Consider the following 27,892-nt stretch of genomic DNA (forward strand, 5'->3'; position numbering starts at 1 on the left):
CAAGGCCTGGCTTTTTGACTGACCCTCAGCACCCCTCCCCTTCCCAGCACCTTGAGCAGCCACGCTCTACAAATCCTGAACGATATATCATGCCTGAGACAAAGCAGTGTATACACATGCAGCAGCTTAGTGGCCTGCACATCCCTTACAGTTTGCCGATTGACCACATGTTCTACTGTAAAAATCGTCAATCCTAAAAAAGAACCTTCCGCTGGGCCAATCCTTCACCCTAAGGTGTCACTGCCACCGCCAAAGGGAAGAACTCAAGAAAGACAATGCTCCTTCTACCCCATAACCACTTCTACGGCCATTCCTCTGTGCACAACCTGCCAGAAATTGCCAAATCTGGCCCCTCCTGTGGCATCTTAAAAAAAATTTGTACATCTTAATCCAACTCCCTCCATTACCTCAAGGGAACCCCATTAAAGGCCACCAGGAAGATTTGCCACATTTGCAAGTCCTCATTGACCCCTGCTGTGAAACACACATGGTGGTGGGGCAACCATCTCCCTGTTAAGGACAACCCCAACCGACTGAAGAACATCCTTCTTGCGCTGACAAATCACCACACAAAGTTTAGGTGACCTAACAGGACTTGGATCTCTCGCACTGTGACTTTTTCTTTCCTAAGCATGCTGTCCAACAAACTAGCCATCACAACTTTTTTATCCATGGGAAAACGTGCCTCCATTGCCATTGCATCTCTTTCAATGCCCAGAAATGACAGAGAAGTGGTTGGCCCTAGCTCGCCCATAGTCTCCTGAAAAGCTTGTAAAATTGTTAGGCATTGCTCTGAATCTGTCTGACCCTCCATGAAGACGTGTCTAGGTTATGTGTGATCATTGTATGCCCTGTCTGTTTTGAGAACACTCATTGTAGAAACGTAATGAAGCATTCAAACAATGCGCAGGAGATATAGCAACCCATCGGTAGCACCTTATCCATGTACCAGCAGCCCTTGAACTGTTCCCCCACCCCACCCCGGGTAAGTCATTCCTGAAACGGGTGGTAAAGTATGGGAAGACCACTTGCTATGAATATAGTTTTCTCAAACTTCGCCGGTCCCATAGTGTGTTGCCATAAATCTACATTGATCTCCTTCTATTGCACTTCTGGGTCTACCGCCATGCGGGCCCAAAACTCCTTGTCATACTGGCTCCACGCATACCCCCGTAATTTAGCTGCGCCTTTTTGATCACACCCATATATTTTAGGAGGGTCACTGACCTCTCCAGGTATTTCTTGCAATACATGCTGGCAAAGATAAAAAATGCAGCCGTCCATTCCTCAGTCATCACCAGCACCCTAGGGCATTTGGCTAGCTCGACCTTCTCCTCTTTGGAACCCTCCTTTGACTGAAGCTCCCTGTGGAGGTGCTTCAACATTTCAACATACTCCCCTTTCCAAATTTTCTCCTTTGCTACCAGCATGTGGTGTGCCCCAAAGGCTTAGTTGTCCCCATATACCATAGTTTTTTAAAACTTTTACTTCTTTTCTCTCTAACCTGTCCTGTTTATCCAACCTTCTGTCTGCCGCCTGTCTCTCGTCTGACCCTGATCCCGTCACCACCTTGGAAACCTTCTGATTCCTGTTCCCTTTCCCTTTCCCTTTCATTTTGTCTTTCCCTTGCTGGGTCCCTTATTCAATGCCCACATCCATGTCCACTATGTATATACCTTTCCAAAGATGGGCCTCTCTAACCCTGCCCGACTCCATTGCATCCACTGCCACTCACACCATTGTTTTTTCACTCCCCCAGGACAGCTTACCCGGCGCCAAGGTTGGTGGCTGCTCCTAACTCTGTCACTTTGCCAGTTCCTGTTTCCTGGTTGCGTCCCGGTGCCTGCTAGGCGTTCCCACCCCACTGGACACCTCAACATATGACCAAAAGGGTCACGTGATCCTCCCTTGCCCCGGCCCCTGTCACCCTTCCACCGCACCTCCTTCCTGTCGTGCATGCACCTTCTTCCAGACTCTTCTCATTGTAATCTAGGACCGTGTGATCACTCAGCTTCACCACCGTTACCCCTGACGGCCCTAGTTGCTCATCTGTATACTTGCATAGTCCTGTGTGTAGCTGCTCCATGGCTGCCGGTGGGTGCTGAGGGGACATAAAATGCCCTCTCTCCCACCCTGACCCGAAACCGATCTCCTGTGCTGACCTGGGACGTGTGAGGTTTCCTGACACCTGCCTTCCCTCAGCGCCCCAAGACTGACACTTCACTGTGCCGCCACAATCTGCTCCTGTCCCTCGTTGGTCCAGCCGGCCACCTCAGGCCTCGCCTTCTCTTCCTCTTGGAGGTAACGAGCCACACTAAGATCCCCAAGCTATTCCTGGTCCTGGGTGCATTGACCTACAAAAAGGAAAAGAGGCCCGGAAAGCGGGTCATATCCCTACCTACCCCCTTTTCTTTTCCAGCTGTGATCTGATGCCGCACCTGCTGCTCCCTGGCTGCCCCTACTGGACCCCAAGACTTCCCCTCCCTGCTCCTCACATGCTCCCAAATCGCCCAACTGCTTCATCCACCACATGTCAAATAACTCCCTAGAGCAGTCCCCCCATATTTACCATACACTTTACTTGGGGGCCTGCAACATCAGACCTCCTCTCCCTCCTCATCTGAAAAGGCTCCCCTCTCCCTGACTCTGCCCCAGGAAAAGGCCCTTCTTCTTCCCAATTCACCCCTTTCTCATGGCTCCATTCCAGTAATGGATGCAGGGCCCTGCTCCTCTGTGCTCTCTGGGCCCACTGCCCCTGCATACTCTACCTTAAGCTTTCTTGGGGCTTGTTGCCCTTCATTGCAAGCCCTGTGGACATGGCTGCTTCCGTGTAACTGTTCTCAACCCACACACCCTCTTTCCCCTGTACCATCTCCTCTTCTTTATCCCCTATGGTAACTAAATCCCCTTGTGTGGCCTCTGCTTCTGCAGGGGCCAGGAGCCAAGGGTGTGGGCCTGTATTGTGTATTACACACTCCCCTTGTGGGACCCACCTCCCTAGCTATCTTCCATTTTTTCCCCTCCAGCTAATATTTTACTGCAACCCCCCTCCAGCCCCTCCCTCCACCTCTTTCTCAGCCCTTCAGCGCAGCAGCCTAGGAGTTTCTGCAGCCCTGCCCTCCTCCCGCCCCACCCACAGCCTCCTAGCTCCTGGAGAGAGCAGCGATCGCTCGAGCATTGCACTGCTCTCCTAGCTCTCACCATACCGCTCCTCCCTCACCGCAGCCTCACTGCTGCTGCATGCTGAAGCCCGAGCACCACACAGCTTGCCCTGCCCACGTGAGGCTGCCCGCCAGGGACAGGAGCAGCCTCCCTCGCTCAACTGATCCGTGATCTGGGACTCAGGCGTGGTGGTGAACACTCTATCACCGCCACGCCGCCTTCCACACACCTCATGTGCCGTGCTTAGGCTAGTGAGCCCGCAACCAACAGATCAAGCCTGCCCGCCACTTCAAGCAGCCTGCTGATACACCCCAACTAGAACCTTCAACTTTCAATGTTAGAGCCTGAGACCTTAACCGTTGAGCCACAGCTGACTGCTGTGGTATACCACTATGCATACCATCCTTGGAAACTGACACTGACCTAACTATTGTGCCGCTTCGCCACAACCGGCACCCAGTAAGAAGCCCAAAGCAGCCTGAAGAAAGTCCAAGCAGTCTAGGACTGCTCCATTTCTACAATAATCCTTAAAAGTAAAAAAGGAATTGTGTAAAAAAACAATAATTCCCAATTCCACATGCGCAAATGCACCCTCCCCTGCCCAAATAAACTGTAACACTGTACTACGATTTACCTGGCGGACCACTGCTTGGCAGATGGCATGTTGTTATTCTCGCCAGGATCTATTTTCTGCCAAAAAAAGTTTAGTATCTCTATATTTATCATAATATAAGATCACAGAATGGATTTTGACTAAACAGTAGCACTAACTGTTTTTATATGACAACTGATACCATTTCAAAGCACTGCAAACATCTGTGGCTGTATAATAGGAATTGCCTTGGGGATGTAACAGCATGTGAGCCCACTTTTTTTGCTCCGAGGTCACGTTGGCATTATTGAAGTGGCTAGGGACTGTGTGATCCCTTATGTAACTTGGTAGCTCTGGCACACATTTAGCACTTGCATGATCTGAAGAGAGTGTACCCCCATTTGCATGGGAGTTTGGAAATGAAGAAACCCTTTGCACCTGTGCAGAATTAGAGACTCTAGCGCAGATGCGAACAGGCCTTCAGGAGGTGACTGCGTCAAATAACGCTGATGCACAGTCACTGCAATCCCCCAATGAGGGTGCCCCTTGGAAGGAGAACAAGTGTCTCATGGATTGCCCTGGGTTACCTCCACATGCGAGTGCACTCACTCAATATACCCACCTACAGTAGGATTTCTGACCCATGTCAATTGCAGGTTGGGTTACTGCCTGCTGAGAAAGGAAGAGCCTGTAGTTTGAACGAGCCAGTCTGCCTTTTTCAAAAATGTGCTGTTCCCTGTGCAGTGGGTAGTAGTCGCCACTAGGGAGTTATAATTAGTCAGCTATTCCATAGGAAAAGTATTTTTGTGTTGTTAGTAACTTTCACCCTGTTTGACAAATCGCCACAAAACTTTCCAAAAAGGTGCTACTTTTTGACTAGTCTGTGCATGTAAACATTCGGGGTGATCATTCAAGTGAGTGCCAAGAAAAAAGGGGGCCCCACAAAACATAAAATTTCCATGCCTTGTACATTTTGACTTCTTCATGCAGGGCTACAGCAGAAAAACTGCCAAACAGCTAGATCTTGGTCCGCAGGTTATGCTTATTTGATTTGGTGTAAATCCATTCAGTAAATTTTGAGAATTGAAGGTTCAAAAATATTTATATGTCTGGGCGGTTGGGTTTGAGGAACTCTCACCAGAGTCCCTCAAACCCAATTTTAAAAATAGAGCACTCTGATTTGCCCTGGGAGCTTTTTTCCCTTAGTCCATCTTTCTCTAGAAGGAGTCAGACTCCCGCAGGAGCGACTGTTCTGATTGGCTGCCATCAGCATGAGAAAAATGTTGCTGGCAGCCATTATAGAAATCAGTGACTTAATCCCCTGTCCTTAAGTTATTAAGAAAATAAATAAGGGGGCAGGATAGGGATACCCTGTCCCCCATTTGGGGGACTCAGAGGGCCCCCATCACCTCCTGCAGGATTGGAAATAAAATAAAATGGTAGTCCGGACTTCCTGCATTGTTTAATTAAGGGGAGGCAGGTGAGTACCTCCCTCCCCAGGTTGTTTTCATCCAGAGGACCCCATCCCTGAGGCCCAATTTATTTAATAAGTTGGAGGGGGATGCACAGCCACCCAGCCCAAGCCGATTTGTCCCCAGGGGCCCCATCCCTGAGGCCTGAAGCATTTCTTTAGGGGAAGGGAACCACTCAGCCCTTGACCCATGTTCAGCAACAGGGACCCCATCCCTGGGACCCAAGTTGAATAATTAGAGATAGAAGGGTGGCAGCCCCTTCCAGAGCAACATTTGGCCCTGGGGCCCCCATCTCTTGGGGTCCAAAGCATTAAACAGTGGAAAGGGGCTGCACGTTCCCCCTCTCTGAGCCTTTCAGAAGCCCAGGAAACATCATCCCCCAGGGCTGCTTCTTTTTTTTAAATGAAGGTAGGGGGCATCACAGTCCCCCTCCCTGAGTCTTCGTTAGCCCCATGAACCCCATCCTCTGTTACTAATTAATTGCTGTGTCCTGGTGAGCCCACCCCTCAGACACAGCAGCTTTCACTGCCTGCACCGTCAAGGGAAGGGAAACGTATCCACTTCCTCCTGGCGGAAGCATTTTCAAAACTCCCACCAAACAGGAGGAAACACAAAGGCCCTCATTCTGACCTTGGCGGTCTTTTCGCAAGACCGCCGAGTTACCGCCGCGGTGAAGACCGCCGACCGCGGCGGTATGCCGCTGTGCGCATTCTGACCGCTGGGAGCGTTCCGCCGGAAAACCGCCAGCAGCCACACTGGCGGTCGGCGGGAAAGTGGAGACTGGTCAACCTCCACCGCCACGCCAGCAGAACACCGCCCACAGAATTACGACCCACATTTCTGTGTGGCGGTCTTCTGTTGGCGGTCTTCTGTTGGCGGTCACCTCCCCATGGCTTCTGTCACCTCCCGGAGGACCAACGCACAAGGTAAGTTGATCGTCCGTGAGGGGAGGGGGTGGGGGGGTGTTGTGTGATGTGTGCGTGCATGGGGGTGTGTAGAGGGGGTGTGTGAGTGCGTGCATGCGGGCGGGGAGTGCTGCTGTGCCTATGGGCAATGTGTGTAGTTCGGCGGGTGCGCATGTCGGCATGTATGTGTGCGGGTATGTGTCCCCGTTGTGTATGTGTGTGTGTAGGGGGTGTGTATATGTGCATGTAGGGGGTGTGTGCATGTCGGGGTGCGTGTATGTGCATGTCGGGGTGGGGGTGGGGAGGGGGTTCGTACCACCTCTGGGGGGTGGCGGGGGGTGGAGGGTGTGGGGGGAGGACTCGGGGGGGCAGTGGGGGTGGGGGAGACCCCTATCAGTGCCAGGGAAGGAATTCCCTGGCCCCGATAGTGCCTACCGCCATGGTTCGCATGGCGGTTCCCGACCGCCAGAAACCGCGGCGGTAAGCAGGGTCATGATACCGTTGGCGGTCTTGGGTCTACCGCCGGACCGGAGTGCGCAGACTCCAGCCCGTCGGTCATGACCGCCGTGGCTGTCGGAGTGGGGAAGTGGCGGTCGGTCGCGGCGGTGACCGCCGCGGTCAGAATGCCATTTTTAATACCGCCGGTCTGTTCGCGGTCCGACCGCCGTCTCTCCGCCGACCGCCAAGGTCAGAATGAGGGCCAAAGTCTGCTCCCAGCAGGTGGGAGCATTGAAACTGTTCCCGGTGGCTGGGAGCATATTTTAGAACTGTGTCCCTGCCAGCACTAAAGCAGGGAGGAAACAGATCAAGAAGTTGATCCCTTTCAGAGGGAGAAGCAGGAATAGCGGGAGCTAACTTGGGTCACTGGGGCCTTAAGATCCCCTCCGTGGCCTCACCGTTGTGTATGGTTGGGTGCCCTGAATGGGCACCAGGGCACCTACCCGTAATAAATGAAGGCTCTGAGAGATGAGGTCCCAAGGGCCAGAATAGACTTGGACACAACCACCCTCCTCTTTAAAAAACAAGAAAATACAGCATTGGTGGATGGGTTCCAAGGCTTGTTTTAAGACCCCAAGGGATGGGGTCCCCAGGGCCATAATAGGCTCAGGGAGATGGGGTGGCGGATGGCCCCCTCCCCTTAGGAAAACACAGCCCTGGGAGATGGGGTCCCCGGGCTTTTTGAAGGCTCAGGGAGCAGGGCTGTGCAGCTTATCTCCCCTTAATTAACACATTGTGTCCCAGGAGATGAGGGTCCCCGGGGCTGAAAACTGCTCAGGGGGTGGCCACATGCCTCCCTCCCCATAAAATACCTGAGCACGGGCCCGTGGAAATGGGATCTCTGGGGCTATAATAGGCTTGGGGAAGGGGGGGCCACACAGCCCACATCCTCTTTAAAGTAGATCCTGCTCTTGGGCCTTGGGGCTCTGGTGGATGGGGTCCCCAGGACCTGATGAGGCTCAGGGATAGGGGGCCATGTGTCCCACTCCTGTTTAAATATTTATCTATGGCCCTGGATGATGGTGTCCCAAGAACGTAATGAGGCTCAAGGAGGCTATATATAGGCTCGTGTGGGGGGCCATGCGAAACCCCTCCCCTACAAAAATAAATAAGACCCGTGAGGATAGAGTACCTAGGGCCAAATGAGGCTCAAGGAAGAAAGACACCCAGACTCTTCCTCTTTAAAAAAATACAGCCTTGGGGGCTGGGGTCCCCAATTCCTAATGAGGCTCAGGGAGGGAGGCCATTAAAAGAAAATAGCATTCTGACAGCTAGGATCCCCAGGGCCTAATAAGGTTTGGGAAGCGGTGGCAATGGAGTCCCCTCCTCTTTACAATACATTAGGCCCTTGGGGATGGGGTCTTAGGGAGGAATGCCGCATGCCCCCCTCCCCTTTATAATACATAAGGCCTTGGGGGACAGGGTCTGCGTTGCCTAAGAAGGATTGGAGTGGGGGGCCACACTGCCCTCCCCCCTTTTTTAATTGGTTTGGCCTCAGGTGATGGGGTCCCCGGGCCTAATAATGCTCGGCAAGGGGGGACACGTGGCGTCCTTACCCTTTTTAAATTATATTTGGCCCCAGGAGATGGGGGCCCCCGGGTCCTAACAAGGCTAAGGGAGGAGGGATGCACGTCTCCTCCCCTTAGATTTTGGCCATTTGGGATGTGGTCACCGGAGGCCCAAGAAGGCTTTGGGAGGGGGCCGCATAGCCCCCTCCTATTTCTTATTGTATTTAGCCCCAGAAATGTGGTCCCCAAGCCTACTAAGGCTCGCAGAGGGGGGCTGGACACTCTCCTCCTCTAGGTTCCAAGGGGCGGTGCATAAGCTATTTTGGGGGGGTGCATGATCTTCCTCTAAGAGTCTAAGCAGCCCCGGGGATCCCATCCTCCAGGGCAGATCTTAATAAAACAGAAGGGGGACATGGCCCCCCCAAGCCTAAAAAGGCCCCTTGCACCTCACACCCCAGGGTTGAAGGGGATTGCGTCCCTCCTCACCGAGCATTAAAAGGACCCTAGGACCCCATGCCCACCTGGTCCATCATTTTATTAAAGGGGCCCACTGAAAGAAGCCCGGAGATCCCAGCTCTGAGGGCTGCAAGGCTCTAGAAGAAAAGGGGTTTGGTGTGCAGCCACCGTCTCAGAGCCACACCATGGTTCTGGGACCCCCACCCCCAGGACTGGCTCAGGTATAGTGTCTAGGAGTTCCTGACCCCCAAGGACACCCTCTCTTCCCTGCCCGAGAATGCGGGCCTGGAAAGAGTAATGTGCTCCCATCTGGCGAAAGTAGCTTTGTGCTCCCACCAGGTTGGAGCACAAAACGTTTCTCTGCCCGCGCTCTTGGGCAAGAAAATACTAAATTGCTCCCACCCCATGGTGCAAAAAACAGACTGCTTCCATGTCAAGGCAGCTGGAGACGTGGGCCTGTGTGACTTTTTTTTAAAGTCAATGGGGATCCATCTGAAGATTTTGAGGAGCATGAGAAGGGTGTAGAAGCATGCAGAGACGACTGTGTTGATTTGGTGTTTCTTTGTCAATTGGCTGTCAAGGATTATGCTAAGGTTGCAAGCCTGGGTTGTTGGTTCTGGCGTGGGTCCCAGTACCGCTGGCCACCAGCTGTGGTCCAAGGTGGAGGAATTCTTACCAAAGACCAGTACAGGAGTGGATTTTTGCATTGGTTGAGTCTTCGGTGAGGGAGAGAACGACTTGGGTGTCATCGGTGTAGGAGTCCTTAGGTGCGGGGGACAAGGGAGTCAGTTGGATGCTCTGCGTTCATCCAGATAGAAAGGAGGTAAGCCATTTGGAGTCATTTTGATGTATGCTGATGACATGGAGTCTGTCGATGAGGGAGGAGGGAGATAGGTCGTTCTTTTTTTAGGTCACTGGTGTCAGCAGAGGGCTTTTTCAGGAGGGGTCTGACCTCTGTGTGTTTCTGTTCATCTGGGAAAGTTGCTGTGGAGATGGATGTTTTGAGGATGTTGGTGAGTTCCGTGCTGATAGGGTTGGTGCTGAGTTTGAAGAGATGGTGGGGGCAGGAGTCGGTGGGGACCCCGGAGTAGATGCTGGTGATCTGAACAGTGAGAGGGGTCCAGGTGGTGAACGTGAGGCCGATATTTCCAAGTCGGATATGGTAGACTGAGCGTAGGGGGTTGAAATTGTTGTAGATTGTGGTTATCTTCCTGTGAAAATAGTCTGAGATGGAGTCACAAAGTTCCTGGGAGGGGTGAATGGTGTTTTCAGTGGCAGGAGGATTGGCAAAGTCCTTGACGACTTTGAAAAGTTCCTTAGTGTCATTGGCTGCGGAGTTGATTTGGTTGGTGATGTCTGCTCTCTTGGCTTCTTTGATGTGTTGGTGATATTCGCTGAGTTTGTATTGTATGTGGATATCAGATGGGACTTTGGAGGCTCGCCATTGCTTCTTGAGTTGGTATCAACTGCGCTTAGCAGTTCTAAGCTCTAGGGTGTACCAGCTGGCTTGTTTCGAGGTTTTGATGGATTTGGCTGGTTTCAGTGGGGTAAATTCCTCAGCATAGTTGGTGATCCATGTGGCAATGTTCCGGATAACCTGGTTGCAAACTGCTGAGGTTTCAGGCTGTGAGGTGCAGTTGGATTGGGTCCATTGCATTTTGCAAATTTTTCCCCCAGCTGTAGCGGGTGCCCTCGTTGGTTGTAGTGGTTGCGTGTTGATTCCTGCCTGAGAAGGTAAAGTGAATGATGGCATGGTCGGTCCAGGTGAGCTCCATGGTGTGTGTGAACTTGATTCGGTTGCTAAAGCTGAAGATGGCTTTAAGTGTGTGTCCGCCTTTTTGCGTGGGTGCTGTGAGTAGTTGTGTGAGGCCAATGTTGTTGAGGATCTTGAGGAGGGTGGCGGTGTTGATGCCTTTGGAGTCATCGATATGGAAGTTGAGGTTGCCGCCCAAGATGACGTCCTGGGAATCTATGGCCAGGGAGTCGATGAGTTTGGGGATGGTGTTGCAGAAGACTGGATGGGGTCCCTGTGGTAAGGCCTCTTACTGTGGTCTTGGCATCTGTATGTACTTGGAAATTGAGGCGCTCCATGAGGGGTGCGGGGTCGTCATTGGTGATGATCCAACTCATGGTTTCCCTGAAGATTGTGGTGATTCCTCCACTTTGTTTGCACGGCCTTTGTGAATCATCTGTAGCCAGTGGGGGTCACAACTGCGATGTCATGGTTCGTGGTTGGGCTGAGCAAAGTTTCTGTGGTGGAGACCACGTCATCGGCAAAGGTGGAGATGGTGTCCCGGACCTCTATGGATTACCTGCAGAGAGAGCGGACGTTGAGCAAGATGCACTGGAGGGGTGACGGGGCAAGTGTGGGCTCTTTTGCATAGGGTCTTGTGCAGGCAAGAGGCCTTATGCAGCAGACGAAGCAGCAGAGGCGACAGGTGAAAGGTCCTTTGGTTGAGTGCAGTGAGGCAGTAAAGCAGTTGTTCTGGTGTCTCGGGTCTAGGGCGAGGAGGTCCTTCATGGTGTAGCAGAGGATGGCAAGAGAGCTAGGGGTTCTCGCATTGGGTATTGTCCAGGTGAAGACGGGTGCAGATGGGCTCGCCTTCGGCGTGCCAGAGGCACAGCCGCTGTGCGCAGCTGCTCTACGGCCATGCAGCGGCCTTTATAAGTAGTCCTCGAGGTGGCCATGGGTGGGTGGGTGGGTGGTGGGGTTGGTGAAAGGCAGGAGTGGGAAGAGCAGGACAGCAAACTGAGGGCAAGCAACTAATTTAAGCTAAAGGTAAAATACCAAAGAGTTAAACTAAAATTAAAACTAAAACTAAAAATGATTACACAAAAGACATAGCACCTGCACAGCTAGGAGTGCACTCAGGGCTAGGAAGACTTTGAGTGCAGCTCCAGTGATAGGACAGCAGGCGAGCAGCAGGTTCGAGCTGGGGGCTCAGAGCCTGACAGCAGAGTCCCAGTACCGAGGGGCTAGGCAGGGTGTGGCGCAAAGGGCAGAGGTCAATGCATTGATGTGCAGATAAGGGGGTGACAGTGGAGTGAGCAACTCAATGACAGAATTGCACTAAATGTATATGATATCCTCCTCTTCCTCAAACACCTGTCCCAGTCAGGACCCTGAGCGTTAGAAATCCTCCACCTCTACAAATTGGCCTCTCATCTGTGGCTTAATCGATGTAAGTCCCTCCTTGTCCTGCTCTATGGGGACCGCCTTACTGTGGAATTGCAAGAGTCCATACCCATCCGTTGGATGAGCTTTCAATACCTGGGTATCTACATCTCCGCGAACCCAGAAATGGGACCGCCTGTCACTTAACGTATTGAAAAGAATAGCTTTGGTCAAGATGATTGTCCTCCCATAGTTCCTTTATACTCTCCAACACTTTCCATTTCTCATCCCCAACACGGCCGTTTGCAATTTCTTTTGGACAAACCCCTATTCTCTCACAGCATTGGGCCAGGCCTGACAGGCAACAGATGATGGTGGTCTATGATCCGCCAATGTCTGGCTCTACTACTGGAGTTGCATCTAATGGTCCTCAACAGCTGGCTGACCAGGGGTGAGGATGACCCTTCTTATCACCTGGAGATAGCTCGCTTGGGCCTGAATGCTGTAATGGGACTACTCTATGGTAACCCAGTACCCCAAACCCTTCTCTGCATGACTGTGGTGGTATTCAGCATGTGGCGGGCTGCCCGGTGCTTTACAAGACACTCATGCAACTCACTCCACTGTGGCATAGTCACTGGCTACACCACATTCAATTCCTTGAGAGCTTGAGTGGTGGGACAGAATTGGTCTCTCTGCTCTCTTCGACATTTGCAAGGTAAGCACCTCTGTTTCTTTTGAGATCTGAAAAACCAATTCTCCCTCACACCACACTCTGACCTGCCACCTGCATGATTCCACCATGCTCCCCAAATTTAGCCCATTTGTGGCAAAGATACTCATTGGTCTCTTTCGGAGGGGGGTGATTTCACAAATCCACTGTACACTGGGTATTCATTCACCGGAAGCCTTTCCCCCATTTAAACAAAAGTGGGATCAGTGGGTGGGTCCACCCAAAGAGGTGGACTGGAGAGACACGCATGTGGCACCCCGGGAGATTGCCATCTTCACCAGACTGCCCCCTATTCAGCTGTACTTCTTACATATCTCATATCTCTCACCCCTCAGGTGTGGCACGCAGGGGCACCTCTGAGGCACATTTGCTTCTGCTGCCCTGCCCCTCATGCTGACTTCTTTTACATGGTTTGGTTGTGCCCCTATATATGGGGATTTTGAGAGGAAGTAGAGTCTTCTCTCTCCAGGGTCCTGGAATGGGAGGTTGTACTGACTCCATGGATCAGCCTCTTGGGTATACTTGAGGACATGGGAGGGCCTCAGGTGGAGCATATCCGTGTAGGGGTTGCCACCCTATTTGCTAAAAAGGAGATCACCTGCAAGTGGAAGTTGCCCCAAGCCCCCACTCTGGCAGAGTGGCAAAAAGTCATAGATTGATGTGCCATGACGGAATTGCCAGTGTACTAGGTGAGAAGGTGTCCCCAGAAACACAAGATCTGGGGGAAGTGGTTGGCAGACTTTGGTCTTGGACTCGATACCGGTTGAAGGGTCCCCCTTCATGTATGGCCCTGCTGTTCTAGTCTGTAATGTACTGTTATTCATGAGATGCATTAACAACGATCTATATTTTCTTCTTTCTGTTTTGACTGTAAAAACATCCATATAAATGTGTAATCAAAAAAAAAAAGTGCAAAGTCAACCAGAAGGCAATGCAGCCTGACTGTATGATTCTAATCTCTGCCAAAGTTCAAGTGATTTTCAACTCAAAAACCTCTTCAAATTTCCCAAGCTGCACGGAATTGGGTAATTGAATAAGAGACAAGACAGGGGAACCAAAGGAACCCTTGCAAAAATCCTCAAACCAGCCCGCTACTTTTGTCTCCTTGTGCAACCTCCTTCTCTTTCCATTTATCTATTTTCCTTCTACTCTTTTCTCCTCTCTCACTTTTTCCTCTGTGATCCCCCTCCCTCACTGTCTTTCTCTCTCTCTTGAATCTTCCATGTGTCTGCTGCATTTAACCTCAGGAATTTATGACAGAGACACCAGAACCTGCACTGGGATTTCATAACTGGCCTTCAAAGGCTCCAGCCCATTGGGGGAAATGCCCTGTGAAATAAAAGACCTGTCTGGCCCTTGCAGAACCTAGTGGCTGCGTGAAGGTAGGCAGGTTCCCAGAGGTTCTGGTGATCAGATCAAAACATAAAGTACAAAGTGGAAGGAGGGGCAGTGGTTGGATGACCCTCAGAGGATCCCTGTTGAAGAGACCGTTGCATTGAACTCAGAAGTAGCATAAATATATATGTTAGAGTCCTTCTTTAGTGGCTTCAGGCAACAGAAAGCATCCACAGGACCAACTACAAGTGTTCCCTGCACTCCAAAGCCAAAGAAGTCTCTGAGGGCCTCAGCTCTGCCCATTACGACATCATTACAAGATCCCTTCCCACCAAAAATGTAAAGGTGAGCCACTACTGTTGGCTTCAGAAGTCTTATTCTTCTCCTTTGTTCTACTGGCCTGGGCTGTCTCACCCCAAGTGCAGTGTCACAAACTAATTTTAAGATGTAGATTTCTCCCATGTCCCTGTCCTCTCCCAGGAACTGGGTCAATCACTGCTAATTACTACTTTTGTGTGGAGAGAACTTGTTGCCTATGCTGGGGAGTAGAGTAATTAAATTGGGGACAAATGCCTTGAATCTGAGAATGAGTGAGACAGAAAAATATGACGATTCTTGAAGTCCCACAAGATGTGAATGTAGTGTGTTCAGATGTGCACATTCCAACTAGACGTGCATGTTCTCCCCCTGTTTGATACCTTGCTGGATCTTGTAGGCCTAAGTGCAATAAAACTGTACTTTACCTCAGATTTCACCTATGTGTATAATACAATGAAAGCACCACAGATCTTCTGGTAAGCACTAAAGACCTACTCATATTACAAGGTCTACCCATGGTCAGCACCAACCCTTGCAGTAGCCTTACACATGCTGTCTGCACACGCTATGTACACATGTTCACGTGTGACCAGCCCAGTGCCCCTCATCCCAGCTGCAAAGCAGTGACCTTATCTCAACAGATGGACACTGCCTGTAAACAGCTCAGCCAATTATTATAAATATGCTCTGAGTGGGACTCCAAAAGTGAGATTCACCCACAGTAATGGTCCACAAACTGGGTAGTCAAATGCATAAAATCCCGGTGGACTGAATAGGCGAAATCTATTTGCTACAATTACCCTATCTAGTTTACTTGGGTAGGTCACTTCAGTGTTCCACAAAAAAGTACCGGACCTTTGTTTTCCAGAGCATCAAGCACAACTGGAAATCTAAAAAAGGTATTGTTTGGTGACATTATCAGCGTTGGCATTGATAATCTGACTATATAGGTCTGGCTCTACTCAAGACCTTTTTATTTTTCTAAAATAATATATATAGTATTCTTACAAGGGCTTTAATCCAGTCCCTGTTATACATCGCTCTGTTGTTCTGTCATTCAAATTTCTCTTCCACCGACTAAAGAATAAAGCATGGGGCTGTGTGTCAATGGCTAACTTCACTGTAAGTTACAGCATTCTGCTTTTTCACAAGGAGAAGAGCCGCACACAAAGTAGTTCCCTTGAGTACCAGTGACTAATATGTCAATTTGTGCTTTTTTAGATCAAAAGAATGTGTTTGTGTTTTGCCACTTTTTATATTGGTGGGACACTTCTCCCCCAACAATACAATTTTACAAAAAACACAACAAAACTAAATAAAAAGTGACAAAGCCAAAAGGCTTGAAGCTAACACAAGACCTATCAGTTTTTGCAATTCCTTGTTTACTTTGGCGCTTCCACAACTGTATAACAGATGTTCTGGAGGTGGTGCTTCCAGCCTCAGTCAGGATTAAACAGCTCCATGTAAATGCTGCCTGTAACAGCTGTTTTCCCCAGGTTAAAGACTTAAAAATGACAAATCTGTAAACCTGAAAGCATTTCTTTATTCCACAAAATCCAGATGTCTCTGTGTAGAGCAGATGGCTCTATATAAATTTGAAATACAGGTGGCAGAGGAGGCATACTTCTAACAGCGCATTTCATCTACACCACACTCATGAAACTAACTCTTCCTCATTGTTATAAAACTTCAGCCTCCAAGCTCCTCAATCTTTATTATCTTTCAGACTAGTGAATTATGTGATGATCTTTCCTTTTTTGCGATTACGGTCACTGCAATTAGCGGCACTAGAAAGAGGGAAATCTGCCCCATGACCTGGCAAATTTGTCTGTCACTTTCCAGATCCTCAGGTCCAATTTCCAATACTCAGTCAAGGTATATGAACACCATCTTTTAAAGTGAGTCAGATGAAATATCTTTGTACTTTGTACTTACCTTACCTTATTCCTAAATTTTTTTCATTTCTTGCTTTCTTTCTTCAGAGGACCTCTATATAAAAAAGTTTGAAAAGCGTTTAAATGCAAAAGAGTGAAAGGAGAAGTGAACAGAAAAGGGCAAGAACTAACATGGCAGAAACAGATAATTGTGCTAAGTGACTCGGAAATTTGCACTGTGGTAAGCATTCAGTATCCAAATGGGGAGTACTTCGAAATAGGAATGCGCAGAACCCACCACAAAGTGCAAGTACGTCTGATGGGATCACAGGACCGGAATGTAGAAATGCTCGTCCTGCAGGCCAAGGACACCATCCAGTCTCCTGCCTTCAAAGCCAACAAAACATGTGCTAGGGTCAACATCTTGAACTTCTTCTTCCTGAGAATAAAAATCAAGTCTCTAAGGTCTAGCAACAGATGAAGGCTGTTGTCCTTCTTTGAAACAAGGAAATATTGCGAGTGACATCCTTTCACAGTAACCTGCTGCGGCACTAACTCCGCTGCTCCTTTCAGGAGGAGTGCTGCCACTTCTTGTTGCAGAATCGAAAGATGGTCTGGAGGAAGGGAAGACGATGGTGGAGAAATTTGGGGAGGTTTGATCCTGAAGCATGGGTGGTGTATACCCCCTTTCTATGAACTGGTGGATCCACTGGTCTGAAGTAATGGCCTTCCAGGCCGGTAGATATGAGGACATCAGGTAGCACTGCGCGTGATTTAAGGAGTGAACTAAACCTGCTTTCCTGCACATGTGGTACCCTAGATTCCAAAAAAGGCTCTGATCATGCCCCGAGGTTCCATCAGGGCAGGCACTGGTTCTTCATGACCGTTACAAATGCTTGCTCACTTCTCTGGCCTACATTTACCGATTCTGGAGATTGACCATTTATCAAATAATTGTGGATAAGAAACATCCAGTTGAGTGAGATATTATAAGTAGGGGGCTAAAGAGTAGGCCAGGGTGGAATTCATGGAGTTCTGCTAGGTGGAACTCTGCGAAGTGCTGAAAAATCTCTGCTGCGCTACGTGGAGTTTCACGAGCAGCGGAGTTTGGGCAAGGTGCGCTGTCCACACTGAACTCCTGCGCTGTAAAATCAGAGCGAGCTGCATGATGTGGAGCACTAGAGGGCACTAGTTTATTTTTGCCACGCACTTCTACTTGAGCGTCACCTTCCTCAACGCGAGTGGCAGCTTTCTCATCGTGAGCAGTTGCGGCCTACGTGACCCCTTACATTCAGAAATCTCCCTTGTGCTCGCCAACTTAGTGATTTCTCTCGCTCATGGTTCGCCAACTTAGCGATTTCTCTCACTCACCTTCACCAACTTAACGTTGGTGGGCACAAGCAAGAGAAACAACTCAGCTCTGCATCACTTCGCTAGTTTTTTGGAACCCTGCACTCCATGCAGATTGCAGAGTGGGAAAACCTCACAAACTCCACCGGCAGAGCGGAATTCTTCGCCCACCCCTACTAAAGAGATAACAGGGACAGGCAACTACTTTTGCACCTTGGTATATTGACACTATCTTTGATAATCTTATCAAATATAAGCTAAAGCACCTATACAGGTTTAGAGGTGGTGTTAGCCCCAAGAATGTATGGGGTAATGTGCCTCTAACACAGCCAACCACACATTTGCCCTGAGCTCTCTCCAACCCGAGCTGTTTTGCTGGGTTGGAGACAGCAGACACAGGCTCCCAGTCTGCTTGGGAGCACAAAGCCAGGGCACTCAGGCCACTCCTCATGCTGCTGTCATGCTGTTAGCAACATGAGAGCAGCGTTAAGAAAAGCCACAGGGCAGGCTGGGAGCCTGTGCCTTCAGTGGAGCCTGAAGACCTGCGGTGTGGTGATGCAGCAGAAAAGCTTCTTTTTTTCAGTTTTTGTGTTGTCTCCCCAATCTCCCTGTCCCTCAGCCTCACCACCTTGCCCTGACACCAGCCGTGACAGTGCTACAGCAGCACTAAACATGCCCTCAGCCTGCGCTTATTTACAAAGTGGCGCAATTCCAGCATTGCGCCTCTTTGTAATCCCTTGTGCCACATTATACCTGTGCCAGGTATAATGTATACAAGAGGGGCGTTTCCCTGCATGGAGGCCCAAAATAATGGCACAGTGATATGTACAATATTTCACTGTGCCACTCTAGCATGATTTCTGACACCTGCCCAGGGCAGGCATTAAAGTGACGCTGGGGCTATTTCCTATGGGCTTTCCCGAGCTTTGCAGGACTACCGTCAACATTTTTGGCACTAGTCCAGAAAAGCACAACTATAGCGTCAAAAATGTTGACGCTTTTGTGTTAACGTGCACCATGGTGCCCTATATTGTAAATATATATCTACCATGGTGTCCTTAAGGGGCGCATGGTGACACAATAAAACTGGTGCATCAAAGCCGATGCATCAGTTCCTTGTTAATATGCCTCTAAGTGTGAAGATCTGCACCCCAACAATGAGAAAAAAGTTGTTTCACCCCCAAAATTAGCCTTTTTAGGAAAATTCACAACAAAAACAGTCAGAATAAAGTAAGTACATTGTTAATAGGCTCAGTGAATCGAAATTCAAAACAAAATGCAACAATACACAATGGCATTGTAACACCACCTCCTAAGTGAATAATAATAAGTCCTCTGTTGAACTAATGTCATCAGACATACACAAAATAAAGTCAAATGTTTAAAATTAATAGCCCTACTCAATTACAGGCAGGAAGGACCTTGAACAGTTACATTTGGAAGTAGAGGTTCCTCCAGAGCTCACCAAAACAACGTGTCCTCACAGAGCATTTCATCAGTGGACATTTTACTGCATGTGGATAGCAGAGAGAAGAATACGCATCCATGTTGAATTTCAAGGTGGAATAAAACCTAGTTTGTGTGTAGTTTAGAAGACATGTTTGGTATAACACAGTGTAATATTTTTTTATTAAAAACATTAATAACAGTAAGAAAACATCAGAAACATGTCTTCAGTCAGAAGTCCATTAAGACATTACTGGACCTCATTGATGTAAGAAGACATTTTTGTTTTCCCTTTTTCATCGTTGGATTTAAGTAGCATGCCACTGTGGCAAATGCTTTAGTTGATACATTCACTACTAGGTAAGACCTTAAGCTAGAGTCCTTCCGGGAGTCCCAAAGACCCTTTTCTGCAGGGGGGGAAATGGTACCTTTCTGAACATGCTGTGGGCCTGCAGAGTCATACCTTGTTCTGACGTGAGGTGGGGGAACTTTTCTATTGTTTTGACCGTGCAAATTATGTAGATTGACTCAAGTGTAAACTGGTCCTTTGTTTATTGGCACTGATGACTGCAAACAGAGACATAGCACGAGGATAGAGGGACCATGTTCCTTCTGACCAGAGTATGCTGGTGAATGGGAATGGACCAATGCATGAATGTTTAAAACTTGATCTATGAGGGAAGGAGATGCCCCGGAATGTGTGCTTTGACAAAGACACTTCATACTGAGTGAGAAGAGTGCCAGAGTGGCGTCCAAGAGATCCAACCTCATTAAATAATCTTTGTTTTATTGGCACCAAGCCTTTAAATATTCTAAAAGGCGTACATCCTGTAATACAGTGGGGATCTGTACACAGTGAGCATCCCATCAATAACAGGCCTGTTATTGCTGCTATATGTTAACAAAAACAATTTTTTTTTTTTTAAGTTTCTTTTTTAGGCTAACATTCAAGGAAAGTGGACACACTGTTGATATTTTACAATAAATGTATGAGTGCCTGGATAATAAAGAGAATCACATTATTAGGCATTTGCATAGGTGGGGTTTTGAGGGGCCCTGAGAAAATGTTTGTTTTTTAGCATGGGACTTAAGCCACTGGCCATGATGGCTCCCCACTTCATCTTAAACGAGTCCAAAAGTCGCTGGTGACCATTGAAAGGCTCTGAATAGTTGGAAGCATCCCAGTTTTACAGGATATAAGAACATATATTTACATACAGTTAATCTAAATAGAAATCAGTAATATAATCAGCAGTTATCCTGAATATATGTAATGGATCTGACCAGCCTGGACTTATATTAGCCGGTTCCTGCCAATCCAATGTAACTTTTCTGTATGCCAAATTAACAATTATTTTTACTTTCAATTTTCTTTTGTTTGAATAAATTTTTAAAAAACAATGCTCACATGGCCATGGGACTCTACAGTGCCCCTTACTGTCCAACGTTTAATTTGGAAGGTTGACCACATAGTCTTAGTGGAGAGGAATGTATCTATCACCCATGTTGCTTTTTCTTTCTCTTATAGCTCGAGATAAAGACCAAAGACAACACGGCAAAAACATATCAGCCCAGAGATAACTACAATCTTGAACTGGTCGCAGATGTGGGTGCTCGAGTGGGTTTGCTCGCAGTTGACAAAGCAGTTTATGCTTTGAACAAGAAAAATAAATTGACTCAGAAGAAGGTAATCAAATTGTCTTTTTGTTAGTACTACAGCTCACTGCCATAGTAGTATTCAGTAACAGGTAGCATGCTACGTCTGTAGCTCGGCAGTAAAACGGTGAATGGATGGATGGATGAATGGATGGACGATGAGTGAAAGGGTAAATGGATGTTGGTGGATGTATCAAAAGGCTAGATGGATGGGTGGGCTGAAAGGGGGGATGAATGGATGAGTGTGCGGATGGATGGAAAGATGGCCAGATAGATTACTGGATTGATGGATAAGTGAAAGAATGGATGAATGAGTGAAAGATGGATGAGTAGATGAAAAGAATGGATGGATGAGTGAAAGGGTAAATGGATGAATGGATGTGTGAGTGACATGGTGGAGTGATGGGTGAGTGAAAAGGTGGATTGATAGATGCATGGAAGAATGAGTGAAAAGTTGGATGAAAGGATGGATGAGTAAAAGGGTGAATGAATGGAGGAGTGAAAGGTTGGGTTGATGGACGGATGAGAGTTTTATACGATCAGTGAGTGAAAGGATTGATGGATGGATGAGTGAAAGGGTAAATGGATGAATCAATAAGTGCATGAATAGATTGAGTGAAAGGATGAATGGATGGATGAATAAGAGGATGGCTGTAAGAATGGGTGGTTGAAAGAATGGATGGATAAATCAATGAATGAAAGGGAAGGGAGATGGATGGCTGGATAAGGGAGTTGACGGATAGATAAGGAAAAGGGTGAATGGATGAATGAATGAGTGAAAGGGTAGATAGATGGATGAATGAAAGGGTAAATAGAAGGATGAGTGGATGGATGGGTCAAAGGGTGGATGGATGAGTGAAAGAATGAATAGCTGAGTGTAAGGGTGAATGGATGAGTGAAAAGGGGTTGGTTGCATGTATGAAGTGAAAGGATCCATGGATGAGTGAAAGAGTGGATAAATGAGTGAAAGGATTGATAGATATATGATTGAAAGAAGGGATTGGTGGATGAATGAATAGAAGGGGTGGAAAAGTGAAAGGATGGGTGTCTGAGTGGAAGGATGGATACGTTTGATGGATTGGATTTGGATGGGCAGACGGTTGGACAGAATGGTAACAGACTGAATGTTGGATGAAATACTGAATGGATGACAGAATGTAAAGGTGAAATGGTGGATTTCAGCAGGTGGATGGAATTATGAAAAGATGAATGGATCAATGCTTGGATGGAAGAGACAATCAAGCTCTTCTTGGTGGAGTTGCAATGATTTGCTTTGCTTGCTTGGTGTCATAAAAGCTTTGTTTCCAAGTGGGGGTACTTCTATTTTCTGACTACTCCCTTGAATCCAATGTTGAATAGTTATTGCTGGTTAATGAGATTCGTTTTGTGCTCTCAGTATGAATATTCTCCGATTTCTTTGAGGTAGATTAAGTTAATTGCAGTTAAGTGTCATCCTTAGTGTGAATTTGTGCAAATGTAAAGTGGGATGGGTAGGATTGTTCGAGGAGCTTAGATATTGTTATATTAGAAGGAATGTTTAACCTGAAGGATAGTTTGTGTTTTATGAGTGGAGTTAGTGCCAGTTTGCAGAAATACAGTACAGAAAAATGCATACAACCATGCAAGAGAGTAGGCTAGTCTCAGAGACAATAAGGCATGCAGAGGATGGATGGTAAGGCAATGCTCTTTCGATAAAAGAAAGAAGAGAGAACTATCAATAGATTTAATTCAAGGTCAGTTTTCCATGCAGGATATTAGGAATATAGGGAGTGGTGACTTTTAGTGCTAGGCATGTGCTGTATGTTGTTGCACCTATGGTTGCTCTGCTTGGCCAGTGACAGTGTTGAACAGTTTTAACCCTGGAGGCTTTACCTTAAAAGCGAAGATTATTTCCATTTTTTTGGACTTCATACTTGGCTCTTTCTAATGTGAGGTACTGTGTTAAACGGTATGTCCTAATAACTGGTCCTTTAGTTTGTCAGGTACGATTTGGGGGGGTGGGCCATCTTTGTGATTTCCATTGATCATTTTGTTATGTATTTGTGTGAAATAAAGACGTAATATTGCCATTGTCACACATTTACAAAGACATTACCCTTGGGCAGGAAGCAAACCTTATAGCTTGATTTCCATCTTGACTGCAGGACTATTCAATGCACATATTCATTCTATTTTTTAGGATCTATGTGCTTTCATACCTGTCACTGTGAGAAGTACAAAGTACATGCTTTAATTCCTTGAGACCTGTCCAAACTGAGCAACGTTCTGGCAGGCAATAATGTGCATATTACTTGTTTATCGGAAGTTATGGTACCATCCTCAAACTTTAAAAGTTACTATATATATATATATATATATATATATATATATATATATATATATAATTTTACATTCGAAATAATCTATTTACAATATGATAAAAGCAAATATAAAAAGAAAACAGTCACTTACAATGAGGTATAAAAGAAAATAAATGAAAGGAAATAAAATAACAGTTCAGACGACAGAAAATACAGTTCTAATGGAATTTTTCCTTGCATATTTTTCATCTGGAAGTATTTTCTTACAGCAGACTTGGTTGTGATTTTGTTTTCCGCAATTAAATCCTCTGACTCCAGATTGCGCTTCTGAGCCCCTGATCTACCTAACATCTTTAAACTGGGAAGTGACGTAATGAGTCTCCAAAGTCCTTTTTGTGTTCTATATGTCTCTCACACACACACTGAGGTCTGGAAAAATTGTAGTTTTTTTGTACGATGAAGTTTCTTTTCATTGTGTAACCCCAAATCAATGGACTTCCAGTCACTACCACCAAGCTTGCTGGTTTCCTTCTCACATTCTGCGAGTATATGTTTCGGACTGAAGCGTGACCCAGATACTCTCACAGTCAGTATGCACCAAAAAATCAATTGTGGAAGGTAAGCCAAGATGTTTATAGTATTGCATGTGCAGTAGAGGTTTCAATCTCTGAATTATTGTCAATGTTGGCAGACTTCTTAACAAAACTGTTCTCTCTCGTAGAAATACGTTGTCTCTAACATAAATAGTCCTCCTCTGCTGATCTACAGCCAGTCAGCCAAGAAAGACACCAACATAAAAATAAAATAAGACCTGATAAGTGTGATTTCTCCTTGTATTATGTACCCATTCCTTAAAAATGTTGTCCTTAAATAAGGGAATGTTCTGTTCTTGCAAGCTAACTTGAAATCCCTCTGATCATCAACTATGTCTACTTGATCCATGAGGGCGACTTCTCTCCTGGGTCTTCATCTTTCTTGAACTGCTTCATTGACTTTGGCTCTTTCATGCAGGTGAAGCCGAGATGCAACACTCAAGGACTCACCACTGCCTGAATATAAATCAGTCACGAGGTCTGGGCTGGCTTAATCTATCTCACTGGCTGGCCTCATAAGTAAGACAGCAAAGAAAAAAATGTCCCATAACTTTCAGAGACTAAGCACTCATTTTAGAAAAGTCACCAGAACAGAGGACTTTTGCTCCTTTCAGCACTCGTAAGGTACAGATTCTAGTTCCTTAGAATTTCAAGATTATTATCCTCGAAGGGACAAGGAAAACGAGAGGCTGCAAATTGGAAGCTTTCAGAAAGTGCAAATTATGGTCTATATTTAAACCTTTAAAATGCGAGCGGGATTGACACTTCTAATGATCCCTGCTCAGAGAAAAATATTAACAGCAGAGATTTAAAATGCTGTGGAAGGCTTGCACCTGTCTATAGTTCCCACGAAGACAAATCAAGATCTGCACTGATAATCGTTAATAAAATAACTAACAGTGAGCCTTTTTTCCTTTTATTAAGTCGTGATGGGCACAAGTAAATCTGCTTGGGAGAAGACACAATACTTTTAGCACTCAACAGGCAACCGGCTTGGAAATATATACCTTCCTTAAACGATCAAGTATATCAGTGAGTGCGCTATACAGCAGGGCGTTTGGTGGTTCGTCTGGCCATATTATTCAGGGCAGCACTAGTGCCACATCAGGAGGGTTTAAATTCAGGGACCTTCAATCTTCATAATAGGTTATTAGGAGGGCAGAGGTAGAGCAGGGCTGGCTGACATAGGCCCTTATTTAAGCCAAAATAGCAGCGCTGTGCTGCACCATTTTTCAAACGCAGGGATGCACCGTATTTACAGAAATACGGCAGAGCCCTGCGTTCCCCCCATGCGGGTGCTAAATTAAGTTGCCTGCGCCAACGCAGGCATCCTTGCATCCACATTGCAAGGGTGTTTGTGTTGTGGGAATAGATTGATTATGTGCAGGAAGGTGTTCCTTCCTGCACATTAACAATTTACTATGGTGATTTGGCACTTCTATGTGTGCTGTAAAATGCATCACACATAAAAGTCCCAAAGCGTCATTTCGGAATGATCGTACATGTGCAGGAAGGGGCACCTTCCTGCACATAAACAATCATACGTGACAATTTGCTTCTTTTATGTGTGCTGCAGGATGCAACACACATAGAAATAGCAAAAAACGAGGAGGAATAAAATAATTTCTCCTTGTTTTGCCATGCTAACGCCACCCCTCTGGTTTTTTGGCGTTGCCTCAGATTTACGAAAGCTTGTAAATCTGAGGCAGCAATGGGTGTTGCAGTGGAACACCTATTGCACACCCCTCTGACGCAGAAAACAGCATCGGATGGGCCCATATTTACAAGGTGGCATAATGCCACAAAAAGTGGTGTTACACCTCCTTGTAAATATGGAGCAGTGGTTAGCCCCACCGGAGTGTCATGAAAAGTGACTCTCTGGTGGCTCCAAGGGCTGGTAAATCTGCCCTGTAGTTCCATAAGGGACACCCCCAGGCTAGAATATCAGCATAACCCCTCTGTGTACAGGGTACCATTTAAACTCATTTTGACAGGGGGATAAAGATTGTGTTTATTATATAATCTAGGACCATTTCATCTGCTGATATTTCACCAAGATGTTTTGATTTTCAAATAGGTGGATATAATGTTGAAATAATTGGAAATGTGCACGAGTGAGAAGATTACCAGCCTTACGTTTAGGTTTAGGTGATCTTATTAGCCGAGCTACAAAGCCACTTTATTTGCAACAGTGGATGACATTTTTTGCAGAATGATGTATCCGATGGAATGGACATTTTAAGACTATATTGATCCCATTGGGACTACAGTTTGATCTGTCTGCAGTGAGTATCATGTTCTTGTAGTTCTCTAAAACACGGTAATAGTTTCAATTGCAGATCATATGCTACTTATCGAAGGATTACAGAACGTTTCTAGTCATGAACAGTTGCGTGTTTCATGTTGTATACACACTGTTGGGGGCTCTTTTCGAGGACATCATTTTTTCATGTTAGGTTTCTTAACACAGAAAGCAATTTTTCTTGCGCTATTACATCTGCTAGAAGGATGCAAAAGCAATAATGGTTGTCTGTTATGCCACTCAAAACAATTTTCGGGTCTAACGAGATGTTGAAGAGATTTATAATTGTTTCCTGCATTTGCTCAATTCTCTCATGTTTTAGGAGCAACCGTACAATCTAAAACCTAAGGGGGCTCTGAGCATGGACTGGTATACAGGGTAAGGAGTAAATGACTTGCTGCTTATTTGCTTTTTGGGATCAACAAAAGTATTCTTCATGGAGGTCATACTTTGTATCACGGTATGCTACAATTTCAAGGAGGGATCAAGCTTACTTTTCAAACTTATGTTCAGGTGGTGGCTCCTATTCTGAACCTTTGCTAGGAAGCCAGATAACATATTGTTCCTCGCCTGAACAACTTTACAAAGAACTATTGTTTGGGCTTTGGTGCGTGGCTGCAGGGATGCTTTAGGGCAGGTTCTTATTCAGCAGCTCGTCGTTATGCTCTCTGGCCAACTTACTGCCTCGGCATTGATGCAAAATCTGTAGAAATCAGTGTCCATTAGTAAAGTGATGTCTAAGATTCTTCACTGATGGACATTCCGTCTTCCCACAGACTCCTCACTAACCTCTATGCTCTCCTTTTGCTGAGGATGCTTATTTTCCTTGTTTAAAATCTTTAGGATTTGATTCATATTTGCCCTTTGTGCCTGGCCTATGTGAAGTAGAGTGATTAAGCAGTTTGAAGTTATTGATGTTTCAGAACCTTTACAAAACATCTTTGTCTCTTCTGTTGAGAGATATCTTTGTTTTCCTGGATGGCACCATTTTGGTGCTACCTAGCGCAAGTGGGGGAATTGCTGCAGCTTTCCAAATCCAATTTGATGATTCTGGCTTAGAAGAGGAATCTTCACAAATATAGACTATCTATCAGAAACAATGCTAATGGACCTCGCCATTTTCCTTATATAATCATTGCTGGTATCCATAAACACTTTGGGGCATATTTATACTCTGTTTGCGCCGGAATTGCGTCGTTTTTTTTTACGCAAATCCGACGCAAAGCTAACTCCATATTTATACTTTGGCGTTAGACCCGTCTAGCGCCAAGGATCTTGGAGTTTGCGTCATTTTTTAGCGTGGACACCTACCTTGAGTTAATGATATGCAAGGTAGGCGTTCCCGTCTAAAAAATGACTCCAAGGCATGTGCGCCTTATTTAAACTCCGGTGCAAAAATGACGCACAGGAGTGGGCGGGTCAAAAAAAATGACGTCCAGCCGCTTTTGCGTCATTTTTTAACGCCTGGTCAGGGCAGGCGTTAAGGGACCTGTGGGCTCGGAAGGATGGGGGTTGGGAGGCAAAATAAAATGGCGCAAATCAGGTTGAGGCTAATATTTTGCCTCAGACCTGACTTGCCCCATTTTTTGACGCCCAAGCTCCATTCTCCCCTACGCCGGAGCTGCCGGGTGTGGGTAATTTTTTTTGACGCACACCAGTCAGCTGCGCCGGCTAACGTCATTCCATAAATAAGGCACCCGCATGGTGCTTTGGAATGGCGTTAAAATTTTTGACCCACAACTGCGTTGGCGCAGTTGTGCGGCAAAAAGTATAAATATGGCCCTTAGGATCATATTTATACTCTGCACCGTTTGTGCGCCATTTTGAAATCCATATTTATATTTTGACGCTAGACCCGTCTAGTGTCAAAATATAGGAGTTAACTTATTTTTTGACTGCGTGAACCCACCTTACGTCAATGAGATGCAAGATAGGCGTTCTGTCCCAAAAATGACTGTAAGCCTGTAGGCCCATATTTATCCCCCCGTACAAAAATGGTGTACTGGTGAGAGGCAGGCCTAAATAATGACGCTAAGCCGGCTAGAGCCATTAGTTAACGTCAGGGTCAGACCAGGCGTTAAGGCACCTGTGGACCCATTTCAATGGCCAAACAGCATGGAATGGGCCCACAGGTGCCCACCCCAAGCACCAGGAACACCCCCACTCACACCAGAGGGACACCAGAAGATGGGGGATCCCATCCCAGGTAAGTAGGGTAAGTATAAGTAAGTATTTATAAAAACATTTCTGAGTGCCACTCGGGGACCTGACATGGGG

At 46.8% G+C, this 27,892-nt stretch overlaps 1 protein-coding gene across 1 annotated transcript in view; it reads left to right on the forward strand.

The window, feature by feature from the left end:
• Nucleotides 1–27,892, forward strand: part of LOC138292914 (complement C3-like) — a 2,405,892-nt gene that overhangs the window by 864,561 nt on the left and 1,513,439 nt on the right. Inside the window, exon 14 of the mRNA XM_069231788.1 lies at nt 20,293–20,451. Within this exon, the coding sequence (XP_069087889.1) occupies nt 20,293–20,451 (159 nt within the window). The remainder of the gene's footprint in view (nt 1–20,292; nt 20,452–27,892) is intronic.

This window comes from Pleurodeles waltl, chromosome 4_2 (assembly GCF_031143425.1).
Source record: "Pleurodeles waltl isolate 20211129_DDA chromosome 4_2, aPleWal1.hap1.20221129, whole genome shotgun sequence".
In the NCBI taxonomy this organism is placed as follows: domain Eukaryota; kingdom Metazoa; phylum Chordata; class Amphibia; order Caudata; family Salamandridae; genus Pleurodeles; species Pleurodeles waltl.